General features: G+C 39.6%; 1 protein-coding gene across 1 annotated transcript; it reads left to right on the forward strand.

Moving 5' to 3' along the window:
• Positions 1-91: 91 nt before the first annotated feature.
• LOC134208744 (condensin complex subunit 3) lies at positions 92-17,907 on the forward strand. The gene is made up of 6 exons (XM_062684635.1): positions 92-393; positions 12,566-13,368; positions 13,437-13,628; positions 13,928-15,371; positions 15,609-16,520; positions 16,583-17,907. Exons 1-6 carry the CDS (start codon positions 235-237, stop codon positions 17,780-17,782), a joined length of 4,710 nt encoding a protein of 1,569 aa, XP_062540619.1. The 5' UTR covers positions 92-234; the 3' UTR covers positions 17,783-17,907.
• Positions 17,908-18,618: the final 711 nt, after the last annotated feature.

The following is an 18,618-nucleotide window of genomic DNA, read 5'->3' on the forward strand; positions in this document are numbered from 1 at the left end:
TTACCGCTCCCTCGGCTGAGTTTGATGGAAATAAACCGCTGTAAACCAACACAAAATTTAAAAAATATCAATAAACCGCTATCAAAATTATAAACTGTCAAAACATAAGCCGATGTCGGACCAAAAAATACCGCTAACGGCGTCACTCGTAAATAAAATTTCTTTTATTTGACAAAGTTCATAAATCAGTATACTAATTTTAATAGAACAGTAATTTATCATAGTGAATATAATATGGCTCCCAGAAAACGTAAAATTAAAGTGGTCGTCCCGGTCAGTTCGCCTGACAAAGCAAAGTTTAGTGTTGCCGTAATACAGACCATTCTGAACGCGCAAGAAAACGAAACAAGCCACGCAAAGCTGATCAAGGAACTGAAGAACATCTATCCGTCGGTAAGTGGAAGCATATTATGCATATTACCGTGGAGGCATAATATTTGACGCAGTTGAAATTTTTTTTAAGAGAATCATTATTTTAAAAATAATCGCAAAATGAATTCGCTAAATATTCTACATAACAAGCTTTCTACTATTATAGAATGTGTTATTTGTACACAAACTTTAAAATATAAGTTTATTTCTTAGTTTTTTAATCTGCTTTTATATGGTACTTGATGTGCCCAAATTGACGCACTAATTTTACCATGTTCCTTTATTTGATGCAAAGTTGTTCCTATTTTGACGCACTCTGAAAGTATGTTAAAACTCAATCAATTAAGCGCCTTTCTTATACAACAAAGTTGTACCGAAGGGCTATCATTTCACTCCGAAAACGATCTTTTTATAAAGTATTGGAGACCCGTAGTGTTACATACCAATCGACTCAGCTGGACGAGCTAAGCAAATGTCTGTCTGTCCGTGTGTATGCACAAAAGCTACAAAAAACATTAGACAACTTTTCGTATAGTAATCCTCAACCGATTTTCTAGCAACAAGTTGCATTCAAAATGTGGTAAAGCCTATACTGCCGTGAATCGCATATTTGTCCCTTATGAATAGGAAGCCCTGCAAAGTTTGAACAGATATGCGATTCACGGCAGAATACTGCCGTTATACGCATAACTGTCCCATGTACATAAGAAATCCCATCAAACATGGGACAACTATCTGTATGACGGCAGTATAGTTGATCACTATTGAATTTGATAACGATCCGTTATAATGGCTTGTTTACATATTTGCTAGTTCTAGCGGACAATGCACTATCCGACAATACTAGCACAATGTAAACAGGTACTGTCTTTGCTAATAAGCGTTTACATTATGCTAATTTTGCGCTAGTATTGTCATATAGTGCAATGTCCGCTAGAGTAGCAAATATGTAAACGGGTCATTATTTAGGAAATTGGTACAACGAACTGTATCAGCGCCATATAAGGTTGGTGTCTTGGCTAAATGCGAGAAAGGCAGTATCACATCTCGGTGAATTAAGTTTGGTCTTTCAATAAAGATTACCCACAACTATTAACAAATATACTGCTTCTATTCGCATAAGCGTCTTATGTCAGTTTTCTTCAACTTGAGTAAGATGCCGCTGAATTTTTCAAACTCGTTCTACATGTAGAAATAAGAAAAAAATCTAATAAATTGATAATACCTGCAATCTTTCTAAAAATTTGGCATACTATTTTTTATCTGTATACATTGTTATTTTTGTTATACTCAACGTATCCCCGGGCCGTGGCCAATCTACGTTGTATGACACTAGGCAATACGTTATTACACTGCTGGCTTAAATTTCCAACGTGACGAATATATAGAAATATATAGAACTCATGAAATCAATGTGAACTCGATTCGTGGAAAACTTATTCCAGGTTATCCGAGGCTTGTGATAGACCCTTTATCACAACGGACCTTTCCATCCACTGATTGGTAGGCTCGAGCGTCCCGTCCTCTGCTTCAGACCCATAAGGGGTCCGAAACAGTTTAGTTTCAGGGTAGTAAAAATGTGAGAGAATAGAAGATAGAGAAGGAGAGTATGGAGCGGCTTATTGACCGCTTCCGGTTCTAGCGACTGCTATGGAACCTATTTATTAGAGAATTGTTTGTAGAGATAGAAACGGTTGTGTTTATGTACATGATAGATGTTCAGACAGTTCGGGATCGCTACGATGAAGTTTGTTATAGCTTAGAAACTTTTCAGAGGATTTATACCGTGATGTGCCCTAATTACGCGCGCGCCCTAACTTCGCGCATTATAAAATCATTTATTTTTTTCAATTTTTAGGTACCATAGTCAAAATTGAAAAATCTGGAGGATTACAAAATATCATTGTTGTTGAATGTTTTTCACGAAAAAATTTGAAAAACAAACTTGGTTTAGTACACCAAATAAAATTATTTCAATTTGATCCTCCCATCGACCGCCATATTTGCTTGTGCTTAGCACAGCGATAAAGAACATGACCAAAGTAAACAAATGATTTTACTGTACACAACTGGCTACTTTTTGGAAATATTTGTATCCATTATGCTCTGTTGGATATGTTTATTCGTTATTACTATTGAAAAATGTAAAATTTTATGTATTTTGTGTTTATTTAGACTTTTGCTTTGTGAGCGAAATTAGGTATATGAGAGTAATTATGGTGCCTAATTTCGTTTATTGTTGTTGCGTAGTTACATTTGCAACATTCTAATGAAACAAAAGCAATATAATACACAGCACAGTTTTACACTGAATAGAACCCGAAAAGTTCATTCCCATACGCTGTTTATCTAATTTTCAGGCGGATAACCACCGACATCGACTAATGTTGACTTGAAAAAAAAATCAGTGCCTGCAATAGCTACCAAATCCGATGTGTAAAATGATGCTAAAATATGCGATGTGTAAAATGATGCGGCAGCTAAAACTACAGCAGCTTTTTCGATAATGTATATAATATTGAAGATGTCTTGAATAAAACACATATTTGAAGATGTCCTATGTAAGAGATAGCGGAATTTAAGACTTTCTTTCATGACGTCTCGAAAATTTAAACTTTTTTTATACACCAGCTAAACATTGCTCATACAATGCCTTTTTTCTTAAAATATGGTTTATATTTCAGAAGCAAACGATATTTTAGGAATTATGACTTGTGTCAACTAAAATGCATGAAGTAAAATCTAAGCAAAGCTCCAGGGTCGAAATATAGGCACATATCATTTCGACTAAAGAATGGGTCACTGACGGCTGTCTGATACCGTTATCTGCATATTTTGAACAATGGATGCATGCTTCTATTGGTTAATTGATTATATTTCATCAAACCAATAACAATATTAAATTCCAAACATGAGCGAAGTTAGGAACACTTTTGCGCGAAATTAGGAACTATCCTATTTTCTTGCGCGAAATAAGGAGCATACAACGGTCTCGGATTCATACTCCAATTTTTTTTAAATAGCAGCAAAATTTGCAAGTAACATTTTTTTGAGAACCTAGAATCCTTCTACTACGTGATGCAGTAGCAAATGTTTCCAAATGGCCACTACATGTTTTTTAATGAACGTTTTAACTTTGTCAGATCTTAAGTGCGCGAAATTAGGGTACTTCACGGTACTTATAAAACGGTACTGGAAAAACCTGGAAAGTCAGGGAATTTCATTTTGGACCTGGAATGTCAGGGAATTTTAATTGAGCTGACCTTGGAAAAAAAATCACAAAACCCAATATTGAAAATTTATAGTGATTTTTTATTAATTCGAACAGTATACTAAACTTACTTATGACAATGGAACTCTGAACCAATTTTAATCTATTCAAAAAGGACCAATCAAGGTACTGAAACGTCGGATCAGAATTAATATAACGTTTTAGCTGTTCATCAGACTTCATAGCCGATAAACAATACTTCGAGGCAGTTACAGTCGAAAACCACTTTCACTATCAAGCTATAAAGCTTATTTTTGTGTGTGGCCGTTGGCAGTCTCTAGACTAAAAGTCTACTCCGGACCCTTTTCATGTTCCCCATGGTAATAGAGTTTGTTTCTATTAATCTCTAAGCAATAACAGCCACGTCCCAAAGCCACGTTGCTCAAATGGTCACTGTTGAGACCTGATCCATATTGTCCCCTTTAATATTAGATTATTTAGATGGTGTGGTTTTGTGTCGGAGTTGATTTGATTTTTTTGCAGTATCCTTATTATTAGCGTTTGAGTCATGTTCCCATCAACCAAGAAGTTCTGGAAGTTTGTTCAAATACTTAATCATCAATCGCAAAAGCAATTCCTTATCAAACTATGTTGTTGTATTTATGATATAGGAAAAATTCATTAAATGCGATCTATCTTGATAAATTCCAATTGCTGATTAGTAACCAACTCTAATGAAAAACCTAATATATCACATTACCTATTGAAGAAAATGTAACGCCCAAATATATCTAGTGAAAGCAGTCGAAACTGAATCAAATGGCTGAAATAGGGCATAGTTCAGAGCCGTTCAACAAACAATCACCAAACATGTTCAACCTACAACCAACAACTAGATATTTGGGAGCTTGTTAAAAGAAAACGCCGAATAGTATCTTTGTAGACCTGTGACGGCACTCCACAGTATCGGCATCATCTTCAAACAAGATTCTGTAGGTAACTTCCATTTGATGACGGGCTTATAAAGTCATTAGTCGATCCTCACGTCCTTAGGTGGACAAATTAATGGTCATGTAGAGAGAATGATAACGGATAAAAGCAACATACGGTCTACCTCATGAACGTAGGTGGCGATGTTCTCAATTAAACGTTACTCGATACTCCAAAATCATGCTCGGACGCAAGAGGAAGATAAAGTTGTTGTCAATAATAATGTTTCAGTTTCACATTCACAGCTTTTGATGTTTATAAAACAACTTTATCAGGAAATATTCTGGTTGATCTTTGAGAATTTTCTCCAGAAATTAATTCAGAATTCTCACTGAAACATAAATATAGATAGTTTTTATCCTGAAGCTCCTCGATGGATGTTCAGTAGATTTTTTCAAAAGGTCCGCTCCAAAACTTGGTAGATTGTATGGTGTTTACTCAAATTTGAATTGAATGTCTTCGTGAAGGGATTCATATAAAAAATATCCCAAGGAGATAAGAAAATTATTTTGAGCTTTTTAGTGGAATGTTTTCACCTGTCATAAGACGAGTTTGAACAATCCCATTGAATTCCACCACTTAATTGTATCCTGACAGATACGTATTTCGACCTCAACAGTAAGGCCGTCTTCAGTGTCTTGTCGAGTCGAGTCAAGTACAAGACACTGAAGACGGCCTTACTGTTGAGGTCGAAATACGTATCTGTCAGGATACAATTAAGTGGTGGAATTCAATGGGATTGTTCAAACTCGTCTTATGACAGGTGATGCCAAGGAGTCTTTGTTGCAGTTGTCTGCTTTTCTATAAATAAAGCAATACTGAAACTCCAAGACCATTTTTGAAAAACAACATAAAATCAATCAAATAAATGGAGTAGGTGTAGCTCCCCTTAGCATTTAAGACTAGTTATGCCACTAATCTAATCACGACCTAATATTCTATGCATATTTTGGATGGGACCATTGCTTTACGACCTGAGTGTATTCTGATCAAAATATTGAAAGTATTTCAGTGGTTAGAATATTTTGCTGTGCTTACTGTAAATGCTGCATAGATTTATGTGAGCTTGTAGGTATTGGTCTGTAACTTCTTTTAGCTTGAGCTTGAGCTTGAGCTTGATTGACTGCTCGTAGTTGCTACTCCATTATGACCAGATCAGCTGTTCTTGCACAGGGAACCAACAGATGTTTGCTTGGGACTAGCACACATCTTCAATGTACAAGTACTGGTGATCTCATTTGTTAGGTCATACTGGCGCCTGCCACGTCAGAATGCAAGTCAATGTAGGGAAGGGGGAGGAAATGATGATGCAATCACTCGCCCACTGCAAGCCGAATATACCTCTGCACTTGCCACGAGTTCATGCGGAATTTGTTGGAATTTATAGGTTGGGTTGGAGAGGCAGAGGTCCGTCTTGGTTAACGAGCTGCCAATGTGATAGATAGGAGAAGGTAACTGATGGAATTTCTAATTGGATGTAGGAAACGAGCTCTATAGTTCATTTCCAATTCTAGCAGATTACTGATAGAATACTCAAGTTGAAGGTATAGGAATAGTAATGGAAACGGTATGGAAGTCCATTTCCAGTTCTAGCGATGGCTAGAACATGAGAAATAAAGAGAAAGATACAAAGTAGTAGAATGGAACGGACCTGGGATTGAACCCACGACCTCCTGCGTATGAGGCAGAAGCAGTAGCCATATGACTACCAAGCCCGTTTGGTCTGTAACTTCTTTTAGAAGTCCAAAAACTCCACAGAGTGTGAATAAGAATTCTATACTTGAGAGCCAGTGGAGGTTTCTCGGTGTTCATGAAAATACCTAATCCGTAAAAATTTTAACGGCATTAGAAGGATATCTAGAAACATCCGACTGTTTGGAAAGAATTCATAAGTTGTGTCAAAAGATTTCACACAAATTTCCTGAATAATAAGGAAAACTTCAACGATTTGAAGTTGTCCGTCAATAGTCTTGGAGGTCTTTTGCGACTCAAGGGAGTCCGTGAGAATTCCCAATGGTAGATGAAGGCACCAGAAAAGTTATAACTTTAATTGGAGCCAATTTTAGAAAGATGTGGATTATGAAAATCTTTCAGGAGTTATGCGCATTTACTTGAAACTATGTGAACGACAAGAACTACCTACGATATTCTAAAAATCCTTAATGTTCTGTTTCTAGAAGTTATTAGGCTTCCAGTAGCTCAGGAACTCATATGGATTTCAAGGATTCACACATGAAGAGATTTTCATACGCTTCTAGGAATTGAAAAAAAAAAACATTTCTCATACCTGGAATTCTTAGAGGAATGGTCTGGAAAGTCAGGGAATTTGATTCTTAAATTTGAGTCGACACCCTGTATTATCACGTTGGTTTAAATTTGGAAACATAAAATAGAAAAGGAGGGGGCAGGAGGGGTGGGGAAACAAATACCTAACCATTTGACGCAGAAATTATTATTATTATTACCAGACTAAAGCCGGAGTGGCCTGTTCTGCACATAAAAGTCTTCTCCATTCAGTTCGGTCCATGGCTGCACTTCGCCAACCACGCAGTCTGCGGAGGGTCCGCAAATCGTCCTCCACCTGATCGATCCACCTTGCCCGCTGTGCACCTCGCCTTCTTGTTCCCGTCGGATCGTTGTCGAGAACCATTTTCATCGGATTACTGTTCGACATTCTGGCTACGTGCCCGGCCCACCGCAGTCTTCCGATTTTCGCGGTGTTAACGATGGATGGTTCTCCCAACAGCTGATGCAACTCGTGGTTCATTCGCCTCCTTCACGTACCGTCCGCCATCTGCACCCCACCATAGATGGTACGCAACATTTTCCTTTCGAAAACTCCCAGTGCGCGTTGGTCCTCCACGATCATCGTCCAGGTCTCGTGTCCGTAGAGAACTACCGGTCTAATAAGCGTTTTGTAGATAGTCAGTTTAGTACGGCGGCAAACTCTATTCGATCGGAGCGTCTTGCGGAGTCCAAAGTACGTACGATTTCCAGCCACTATGCGTCTTAGAATTTCTCTGCTGGTATCGTTATCGGCGGTCACCAGTGAGCCCAAGTACACAAATTCTTCAACCACCTCGATTTCGTCACCACTGATAGAAACTCGTGGTGGGTGGCTTACATTGACCTCTCTTGAGCCTTCCTATCATGTACTTCGTCTTTGACGTGTTGATGACTAGTCGAATCCGTTTAGCTTCGCTTTTCAGTCTGATGTAGGCTTCCTCCATCCTCTCAAAGTTACGTGCCATGATATCAATATCGTCGGCGAAACCAAATAACCGGTCGGACCTCGTGAAATTCGTTCCACTCGTGTCAATCCCTGCCTTTCGTATTACTCCCTCCAAAGCGATGTTGAATAGCAGACACGAAAAACCATCACCTTGCCGTAACCCTCTACGCGTTTCGAAGGGACCCGAGAATGCCCCTGAAACTCGAACTACGCAAATCAGCCGATCCATCGTCGCTTCGATCAACCGTATCAGTTTATCCGGAAATCCGTTTTCGTGCATTAGCTGCCATAGCTGGTCCCGATCGATTGTACCGTGGAGGTACCATATTCTGCGCATTTAAGAAAATTTTGAAATAAAATCGTTGTTATCGAAAAACCATTATGATTTATGAATACGTTTAGGTAGTAGATGTGTAACTATAATATACGGAAGAATATGAATCATGAAAATTTTGATTAAATTAACTAAGAATATATCAGAAAAATATATTAAGCTCGTTTAGTGGAATGTATTAAACCGTCTAAGACGAATTAAGTACTGTCCATTTAATTCCACCAGTTAATTTTCGTTATCTTTGCAGATACGTATTTCGACCACAACTGTGTGGTCGTCTTCAGTGTCTTGTACTTGACTCGACTTCGAGTCGAGTCAAGTACAAGACACTGAAGACGACCACACAGTTGTGGTCGAAATACGTTCATTTTTCAAAGCCATTGCTCGCCTCGCCATCGCCACAAGTTGCTTTCGACGATCCATTTTTTCCGTTAAGACAACTCTTCAGATCGGTTATTGTGTTCATGCCAATGGTCAAATCACTGTTTTGCCTTATTTACTAAAGTTCGCCATTAATGAAAAGGCAATTTTTTATTCCGATCAAATCGGATATTTATATGGAATGGAAATAAATGTAATCCAACGCGAATAATAAGACCAGTCATTCATAAATGCTAATATTGCCCAAAGTGCTATTTTCTCAAATGTCGGAACGCTAGTCCGACCTAAGAAATCACCTAGTGAGGAATTATGTCGATTTTTCAGGGAATATTATTCGTGCTAGTCACGTGATATACACATTTAGATTAGATAGGTACCTCGAAGTTTATAAAACGCTCAGTGGAGTTGTGGTGCGCAATGCCAAGTAGCAGATATCCCTTGTCTCTTTCCGGATAATCTATCTACGCATTTTTTCGCTCTTCTCGTTTTATTCCAGAATTTTGAAATATGAAATATAAGCTGCTTTTGCACTTCGCTTTTAAAAAAATGAGTCCGAATTTTTTTTTGCTCGAATTCGGGAAAAATTTGTTCACGTGGGTTTTAGCGCTGCTGCTAATGAAGGCCATTTTTTGACATTTTTCGGTTTACCGATTTTGTTTTTCTTAATATTCCCGTTATCAACGCTAATTTATTGCTTTATTATCTGCCCATGACAACAATAAATTCCCAACATTTTGATGACATGTAAGTAAATATAATAATAACAGTAAAGAAAATTTTAAAAAATGTAGTGTTAAAGTGCGCAGAATTAGGAGCCGCGCATAATTACTAATTAGGCACGCTCACGGTATCATATGCGGCTTTGAAGTCGATAAATAGATGATGTGTGGGCACGTTGTATTCGCGGCATTTCTGCAATACCTGACGTATGGCGAACACCTGGTGTGTGGTAGAGCGTTCACCCATAAACCCCGCCTGGTACTGCTCCACGAACTCTCTTGCAATTGGTGTTAGTCGGCGGCATAAAATTTGGGAGAGTACCTTGTAGGCGGCGTTCAGCAATGTGATTGCGCGGTAGTTGCAACAATCCAGCTTATCGCCCTTTTTGTAGATGGGACACACGACACCTTCCATCCACTCCTGCGGCAGAACCTCATCCTCCCAAACCTTGGTAATCACCCAGTGCAGCGCTCTAGCCAGTGCCTCACTACCGTGTTTAAACAGTGACCTCCTCCTTTGATAACATGCGCACGTTTTTCATAACAATCAATGAATTCGAAAGTGCACAGCGCAACTCTTAATAAATCATTTAATCATCATAAAATGTTCTGTGGAATTGATCTTTAACATATCAACTGCCTTTGTTGCAATTCTGTGCTCAATCGGGCATACCGAACCAATTTCCTTAACGAAGGAGTGATGGAGGTGTATTTTTCTATGCATTTTGGCTGAAACCACCATACAATCTTCAAATCAAATGCGCCAGCTTATGCAACAAGCGATTGAGCTGAAATTTTCAGAGATTGATTTTCTTACCCAAAGGCACAATCCTGGGGGGTGCCCCGTAGAATTCGACAACTTTTTTTTCTCCCCATGCAAGGCTGGGCCACTCTACTGGTGAGTCATCACAATCGTAAGGTGAGGTCATTTTATGCTTGTTTCTGGAAGAAAATCAAAATCGTCAAAAATCAACATGAGACCAGGGATTGAACTTTATTTCATTATCATTAGTATTCAGCCAATAACTTATTCCAGAGGCAGAATTCGGAACATGATAAAGAATTCGGAAATGATAAGTTTAATCCCTGCATGGGACTCTTATGCGAATCGCAGTAGTATAGATTATATAAGAAAACCAGGCATATATTTTTGATTTCCTATTCAATCAGGGTTGCACGACTAGCTGCTTGGATAGGGACAGAGTAACAAATTGAAAATGTGTTTATTCTTTAATACCCGCATGAAGTTTACCCGTAATGCTGGGTAGATACCTTTACGTGGTGTGTTACGGGGTAAGATCTACCACGGTTACATTGCCAGCTACAGGCAAATCCTGACCCAACGAATACCTTCCTCATTATCCAACTCCGTTGTACTTATGAGGGTGTCGCTAAGTCGGTGGCCTCTCGTTAAGTAAGTACTACATCAACACTTCCTTCCTCTCCCTAGTTACGGTGAAGATGGGCGTGGCCAGGAGTAGTAATCCTCATGCTTTTGTTATTTTTGTTTAAGACTGGAATGAAGGACCACTCCCCTTCTTGATTTCTGATAGCATTCTAGATAAGAATCTCAAAAGTAAAACATGAGTATCACTAGTGTCCAATCTACGAATTACACCGTAACAATGCTAATGCTAATGCTATGCTAAATACCCGCATGAAGTTTTATAATTGGGTCCTAAAATGAAGAATCGATATTCGATTTTCTTTCACGGAAGGAGAACCATCAATGCCTTAAAATAGAAACATTTTAATTTAGCTTTTCAACGTGGATCTATAAAAATAGCTCATAATAAGTAAGTAATAGCTCATAATCTGTACGAAATGGCAAAAAATCTACTATATCTACTAGAAGTCTATTTTTCTATCAATCAAAAAATGCCAGGGCAAGATGGGTCAAACAGCGGGGCAACATGGGCCACCTTTCACCTTTAAATTCAGCAATTAATATTGTTTTCATTTACAAAATTAAATTACATACAGATTAGTTTATTGCCAATGATTTTATTAAATAAAAAAGGATTTTAAAGCTTTGGATTAAGAAATAACACTATATTTAAAAATGTCTGCTATTTCTTATGAAAACAAGCCGTTCGTGTATTGCTTTCCTTAAGACAAAAAAATATACATTTCTAATTAACAAATTAACATCATTATGCTCAAAAGCAACCCTAAAATGATTTAATCAGCAATGGAAAAAATGTTTGGAATACGAACTATATTTTTCAGTGCTGACTCATTTTGCCCCATTTGCAAATTCATGTTAGAATGTCTAATTTTCGATCAAATTTATTTATTTCAACGCAGTTAGTACAACATCGCCTACATTACTTATGATACTTTCACTGTATTACTAAAAATGTTTAAAATTTTGATTGCTCGATGAGATTACACAAGAAACAATGCTCAAAAATATTTTACCTTGCCATACTCTACCAAAATGAAACTTTATCATCAAATCGAGTGACAATAAAGTAGAATCAAATTATTCATCCTTCAAAGTCATAATCTTCACAATAAAATGTATACGTTGCTCAAAAACGGCCCTGACCCATCTTGCCCCGCCTAACCCTACCAAATACTGTATGTAAGAAACGCGTGAAAAAAACGCATCTAAATCGATGACAGCGTAAGGCTTACTAACATGGGCTGGACACCTAGCGGAATAATCCAATGTTGACTAATATTCTAAGAAGTAGAGAGTTAGCTCAAATAAAATAAATACATATTGCATTTACTAAGAGTTTTATTTAGGTTTCTTAGCACTGCCTTGTCTATTTGTCTGATAAGATTAATTAAGAACATCACAATGCATTGTAAGCCTAATTTGACGCACAACATTTTGGGTCGAAAAATGCGTTCCAATGTTGCAATGTTCAGCTTAAAAGGGAAATCTTACTCATAATTCTCAGCTGTTTGTAGGTAGGGGTCAAAGATTATCACAAAAATAGTTTGCGCGAAAAAATGATCATTCGATCCTTAGCATCGTGGCTAAGAAAGCAAAAAAATGAGTATGACCTCAATATATTTTATTCGGGTACGTTGATTCTTCATCAATATGCTTTTTATGCCATATATGCAAAGAAGAAGAGGAAATAAAACCAATAAAGCTTGATTCTTTGATATATTTTTGGCGGAAATAAGTTTTATGAATCAGTTTATATGAAAGTGCGTAAAATTTGAACCTGCTTCAAATATGGTGCTTCCACGGTACGTTACTTATTTGACTCTAGCATGCTGTACTTCTTGGAACTGTTCTATTTGGGCAGGAAAATGCTAAACCACAACATAAGTACATATAATTCAGTATTTGCTTTGTTTTGCAGGTCGCCCATGAGTCTTTCATGAAGTCCTATATCCAATCGCTTAAAGGTGCCATGCAGCATGACGAAACCAACGAATACGCAAACAACAGACTTAAACTTTGTGCCAAATTCATCGCTGATCCCGATCACAGCGAGCAGGATATTACCCATCCGATTATCATAACGGCGTTTGATTGGTTACTAAACACCATTAGCCCTGCTGCAATAGTCCGTTTCCGTATTTGTCAGTTCGTTAATCTGGTGCTGAACGCTATGGGACCGGAAGCTTCTTTGGATGACGATATCTGCGATAAAATTCTGCGATACATGTTGGAGCGGATGCGCGATGTCGCGCCGAATGTGCGCGTCCAAGCCGTGCTGGCCCTGCAAAGATTACAAAACCCGGACGACCCCGAAGACTGCGTTTTTAGAACGTACATCTACCATCTGGATACAGATCCATCTCCGAAGGTTCGCCAAACGATTATTTCATCGCTGGGGCGCAACTACCGTACCATTCCGTACATCATCGAGCGGCTGTGGGATGTGGAAGAACGTGTCCGTCGGCATACGTACCTGCAGATGAGCAGCTACCCGGTTAAACAGTACAAGGTGGCGCAGCGTTTGACATTTCTGGAGCAAGGGCTGAACGACCATTCGGAAGCGGTCAGGAAGGTGGTCAAAAACGTGATGATTCCCCAGTGGTTCGAATCGTACCAGAAGGACTATGTGGCGTTTGTTAAGGCGCTGAAGATCGATGCCGACGAAAAGGAGTTGAAACGCTTCCGTACTACTGGGAAACTTGCGCTGTTTGAGATTTTCTCGTGAGTATATGTGAAAAAGTTATGTGATAAATAAAGAATTACTGAAATTATGATTTTTTCCTTTGCAGGAAATATGGAATTGCAGATGCTATGACCATGTTGGGTATGCGTGAGGACGATAAAACCGTCCCACTGGAAAACCTAACGATAGAAACTGCAGTTTGCTGGCAGGCTTTGTTGGAATTCCTTCAGAAAACGGAATCTGATGAGTTGGATAGCTTGATGGTCGATCTGTCTACGTTCTGCAACTACATCAAAGTGTAAGTAAAAGCATAAATACTAAGCCCTCACACTTAAAATATTTCACAGATTTCGGTGAAATTTCACCGGAATCTCAACAGCAGAAAGTTCGGTAATAAACAATCTGTAAAGTTCGAGAAAGTCACCTGTCAGAAGTACCAAATTGTCCTGTAACTTTTTTCGAATTCGAAAAATCGGCAGTTTTTGAACTCAATCAGCAAGTTCTTTCTAACGAGTCGCCAACTTCAGTGCTTCAATGATCGAATTCTCATTATCGTAGAAATGTAGTACAATTATAGCGCTGTCTTTATTATTACAGATTCGCCGAGACTCCTACTGCATGCAACTATATTCGTTTGCTGGCGGAAGATCCTTCTATGATCACCGACAAATTGCAAAAAATGTACTTCCAATCGATGTTGCAAATCCTGTTAGAAATTGTGGATTCTTATGATTTCGGTGATGAATTCGGTCGAGAAACGTTGAAGAAAATCCTGGCAGAGGTTCTTTGCTGTTGTGAGCTGGACGAGGACAATGTGAAAATCATTCTGTCGATTTTCGAACGACTGATCGGAGATGTTGAAACACGGTTCAAATTCTTTGTCGATTTAGTCAACAGCGTACTGGAGCCGTCTCGAACCGATGTGTCTAACTCGTCGCGTTCGCTGGTAGAGGAATATCTTGAAAAGAACCCTGACAAGAGCCTCCAAATGAAGATCTCTCGGCTTCGGCTGACGATTATGGACTTGAAAGAACAAGAGATGGAAAAGGTCAATCGAAAGGACTACGCTGGTGCACAAAAAGTAGCCGAAGAGCTGAATGTAGCAAACGAAGAATATGCCACACTGTTGAAACCAATTTTGTTGGAGGTTTCATCCACTAGCGAAGGAAGTTCCCTGTTTAGGGAATCAATGCTTAGATCTAAGAAGATCACTAATGCAACCATTAACAAATGCTTGCAGATATCGTTCTATCTCGTAAACAGCTCAACAGTGCAATCGCTAACGCCGATTGTATGCGACCTGTATAAAACATTCATCAATCGTTACGTCGAATCCGCTGAGATTGCCACCAGAGATTGGGCCCTACGATGTTCGGTTGCGTTCAGCATGTTGTACGATGGATTATCAAAAGAAACGTTCCAATTGTTGTACCATCAATTTTTCCGTAATCACTGTACAAGAATCTGGCAGACTTCGATTGAGGGCATTTTTGAGCTCATGGACCATTACGGATTCGAACATTTCGATGTCGAATCAAAGAAGGACGAATCAAGAAAAAACACGCGCCAACTCTACAACACAATGGACTATTTGGACCAGGAGGACGAAGCCAATACTTCGAGCACCGGAACGGGTGTAAATTTGATGCGCATGATGACTCACTTTTTCGAAACATGCGAGGATAATGTTATTTGCTCGGCCATCGTTGATGGTTTCTGTCGGTTGATTCTGCATGGTCACTGCACTTCGCAAGACATCATGTCAAAATTGTTGCTCAAATATTTCAATCCAACTACCGAACCGAAGACTCAACAAATCTTGGGCATATTTTTCGAGTGTTTGATCAAGAAGAAACGACAAGAAATTTTACAAAAGGCTTTGCTGCATACGTTGTTTACTATATTGGAGGCGCCAAACGACAGCCCCCTGCAAGAAGTAAAACCGGAACACGTGGTGAAGTTTGTCATCGACTCTACCAAGCCGGTTTTCTGCAGCCCGGGATTAAATCCGCACAATACGATCGCTATATCTTTTCTGCAGGTAAAGTTCAAATGATTCATCAGATTTTTTTATCCTTGGTTTTTTAGTCTCTAGAAGAATATTTTAATGAACGTTTTACGTATTTACTAACTGACCAAAAGAATAGAATTAATTTCTCCGGCTATTCAGTTAGATTGAAAAATTAGCGTAATTGACATTACAAGTTAGTTAGGTTAGGATCATTTAAATACACTCGACTGTTAAAATCTATATTATAGCTATAATTCATATTCGCAGATTATGCTGGACAATCTTAACTACAAGGATCTGTTAAAACTACTCAGCAAGGAGCTTTTAACTTTGGAAATATCAGACGACGCAGTACTTAAGAATGACATCATCCATTGCATCGATCAGATTCTTCAAGAGCAAACACTCGATCCTAAAATTGTCAAGAATCTAAATGACTTTAAAGAGATGCTTCATGGCACCTATCGCGAGTCACTGACATTCTCCTCATCTCGCGCACCACCGGCTGCTGCACCCGAAGAACATGATCCCGATCATCTTTCAGACCCTGATGAACCTCCAGAAGTAGCCTTAGATGAAGAGGAACAACCCAAAGACCCTAAAGAAGTGCCTCAGATCAACAAGTCTTCTCTTCAAAAAGATGACAGTGTACTAACACAATCTTCTCCGGCCAAACCAGCGACGGAACCTACCCCAGCTTCGCCGATCGTGCCACAAACTCCAACCACATTTGGCACTGACAATGCATCTGGAATGAAATCGCTGCGCAAATCGATGAATGTTTCCGATAGAAATGTGTCCAGGAACGTATTCAAAGTTCCGGACGCCAACGCCACTAAGAAGCTGCACCAAAAGAAACAGAAAGCAATCGCGCAAAAGAGTAAACCCGACGATGAATCCGAAACGGGCGGAAGCGACGAATCACCAGAATCGCCAGAAAGTGAAGAAGCTGACACCGCAATGGAAGAATCGTTTGCAATTCCTTCTACGCAGGACATTTCTGGAGTTTCAACCATCGATGGAGATAGCTCTATTTTGCACTTGGAAATTCCAGAGACGCAGCAACCCATGGAAGGACACAGCACTCCAACCCAGAGGACACCTTCGAAGAGAAAGATTTCTCACGGTAGTACAGAAGAGGAGGATGACGATGTTGTCGATACATCTCCAAATGTTGTGGTATGTTGATAAATTTATAAACGGTAGTGAAATGTTATTTATCTTTGTTTTAAAAATTTCAGACAAATCGCCGAGATCGTTCAATGATAATTCCTGCAGTTTCCGCCAAGTCGATGGCGAAGTCGTTCAGTGCCGCAAAAGCTGAACAACCGCGTACTCGCCACACTGCTCGTAAAGAAATAATCAACGCTAAGGTAATGACGCGCAAATCTCTCACGGATGTGACGACTGCCTCGCGCGGATCTAAACGGGGAAGTCTAACCGGTATCGAACCCTTAGAGCCGAGTCCCCCAGCCAGAAGAAAAAATCGAAGCTCTGCTAGTGATGAAAGCGGAACATCCAAGAAAATAGACGACAAGCTTACTCCATCAGCTGCTAAAACAAAACGATTAGAGACTAGTAATGAGAAAAATGACTCCGCAGAAAAATCAGCCTCAAAAGAACGGACTAACAAGTCTAAGAAATCCGATGATAATTCTAAAGAATCAGAAGAAAGGCCTAAGCAATCACTCCAAAAATCTAAGGCATCAGCTGAAAAGTCCAAAGAATTAGCTGAAAAGTCCAAGAAATCAAATAAAAAATCCAAGGATTCAACTGAAAAGCTTACAGAATCCGCTGAAAAATCTAAGGAACCTAGTGAAACGGCTTTGAGTAAAAACAAAACGAGTACAACTAAGAAAGCAGATAAAACTCGAACCGATTCCCCTGCTTTACGGACTAGCAGAAGAAATTTGAACAAGGGTGAGACGACAGCTCCTTCTTCATCCAAAAAAGATTCCGAAAAGGAACCAACTGCGAAAAAGGATCCCCAGGATAAGAGAAAGTCTGTTCCGGAAAGAGTATCAACTCGAAAGTCACTAGAGAAACCCAAGACTCCTTCTAGTGAGAAACCGGAGAAAACGTCCACTCGTTCAGCATCTAAAGCAGTCCCGCCATCTGCATCAGAAAAATCTTCCTCGACCCGCCAGAAAGCCGCACAGGGTTCACCCTCAACATCGACCCCTACGAATAAATCGCAAAGTGGCACCACCAAAAATCAAGTGAAACGCACCATTGCCACCCGCCGTTCCAAGGGCAGCATTTCCAGTTCACCGGCAGCAACGCTCTCGGTTTCCTCCGTTGGCAGTCAGGATTCGTCAACGTCAACGAGTCCTGTGCGAAACAAACGGGTAGCGGTGACGCCTTTGAGTGGCGAAAGTGCCATTACTACGAGGAGCACTTCCACCCCAACACGTCCTGCCCGGAAAGCGGCCAAGAAGTAGAAGTTCTAGTAGCATATCAACCGGTCAATAGTGTGCAAAATGTGTCATTTTGGAGTAGGTTAATCTTTATTGCTTGTAGCTGATGTTTTTTTGCTGTGGGAATACATTAATATATAATAGAAAAATGAATATTGTTTTGAATTACATTGACTATCACCATAATCTTACAATCTAAAATTATCTTTTCTTCGTGAGAGATGAACCAGTCCAAGGCTGCAAGTTTCTATAATAAGGATACAAAGGGTCTTCAATTTTCTCGGAACTGTGTTAAATGGGTACGTGCAGTTTCAACTTTCAAGATGATTCAAGTATCCCTTGAGGGTCTCCAGTTACCCTTGTGAGCAAAGGCATAGGATTGCCAATCCGAAGATGACGAGATCGATACTCCCGGTCTAGGATGTTTTAGGTGGGAAACATTCTCGACTGCTAATAGAATACTAAGTTAAAAAGCAGGACAGTTTAATTCCAGTTGGAATGTAGAGCCATAGAAGATCCGGGACGCACTTTTGACAATAGCTGTGAGGAAGCCTCTATTCCACTCAACGCAGTCGAGCCATTCCAGCCAGCGACCAGCAGCCGTCCCGGCCCTGCGTGTGAGTTGGGAGCCGAGGTCTTCCGGACACCAACTTTCGGCAAGTATGATCAACCATCATCTCTGTCTCCGTCTGAAAGTATTTCCAGCGAATCCACCCGAATGCCGTGCCTACAAGCATCACACAGTACTTCTGGACCTCATCCTCAAGCCGCTGCTGCAGCCCAGTCGTCAAATTTTTCACCGGGACGCACAATCAATACTAGCTGTAAGGAAGCCCCTATTCCTCTCAGCGCAGTCGAGC

This window comes from Armigeres subalbatus, chromosome 2 (genome assembly GCF_024139115.2).
Source record: "Armigeres subalbatus isolate Guangzhou_Male chromosome 2, GZ_Asu_2, whole genome shotgun sequence".
In the NCBI taxonomy this organism is placed as follows: domain Eukaryota; kingdom Metazoa; phylum Arthropoda; class Insecta; order Diptera; family Culicidae; genus Armigeres; species Armigeres subalbatus.

Excerpts from the sequence above, each read along its gene's own strand:
- LOC134208744 (XM_062684635.1), top strand. The coding sequence starts at position 235 with ATGGCTCCCAGAAAACGTAAAATTAAAGTGGTCGTCCCGGTCAGTTCG. Across the intron at positions 13,369-13,436 it reads GCGCTGTTTGAGATTTTCTC|GAAATATGGAATTGCAGATG; the intron begins GTGAGTATATGT and ends TTTCCTTTGCAG. Across the intron at positions 13,629-13,927 it reads TTCTGCAACTACATCAAAGT|ATTCGCCGAGACTCCTACTG; the intron begins GTAAGTAAAAGC and ends TTATTATTACAG.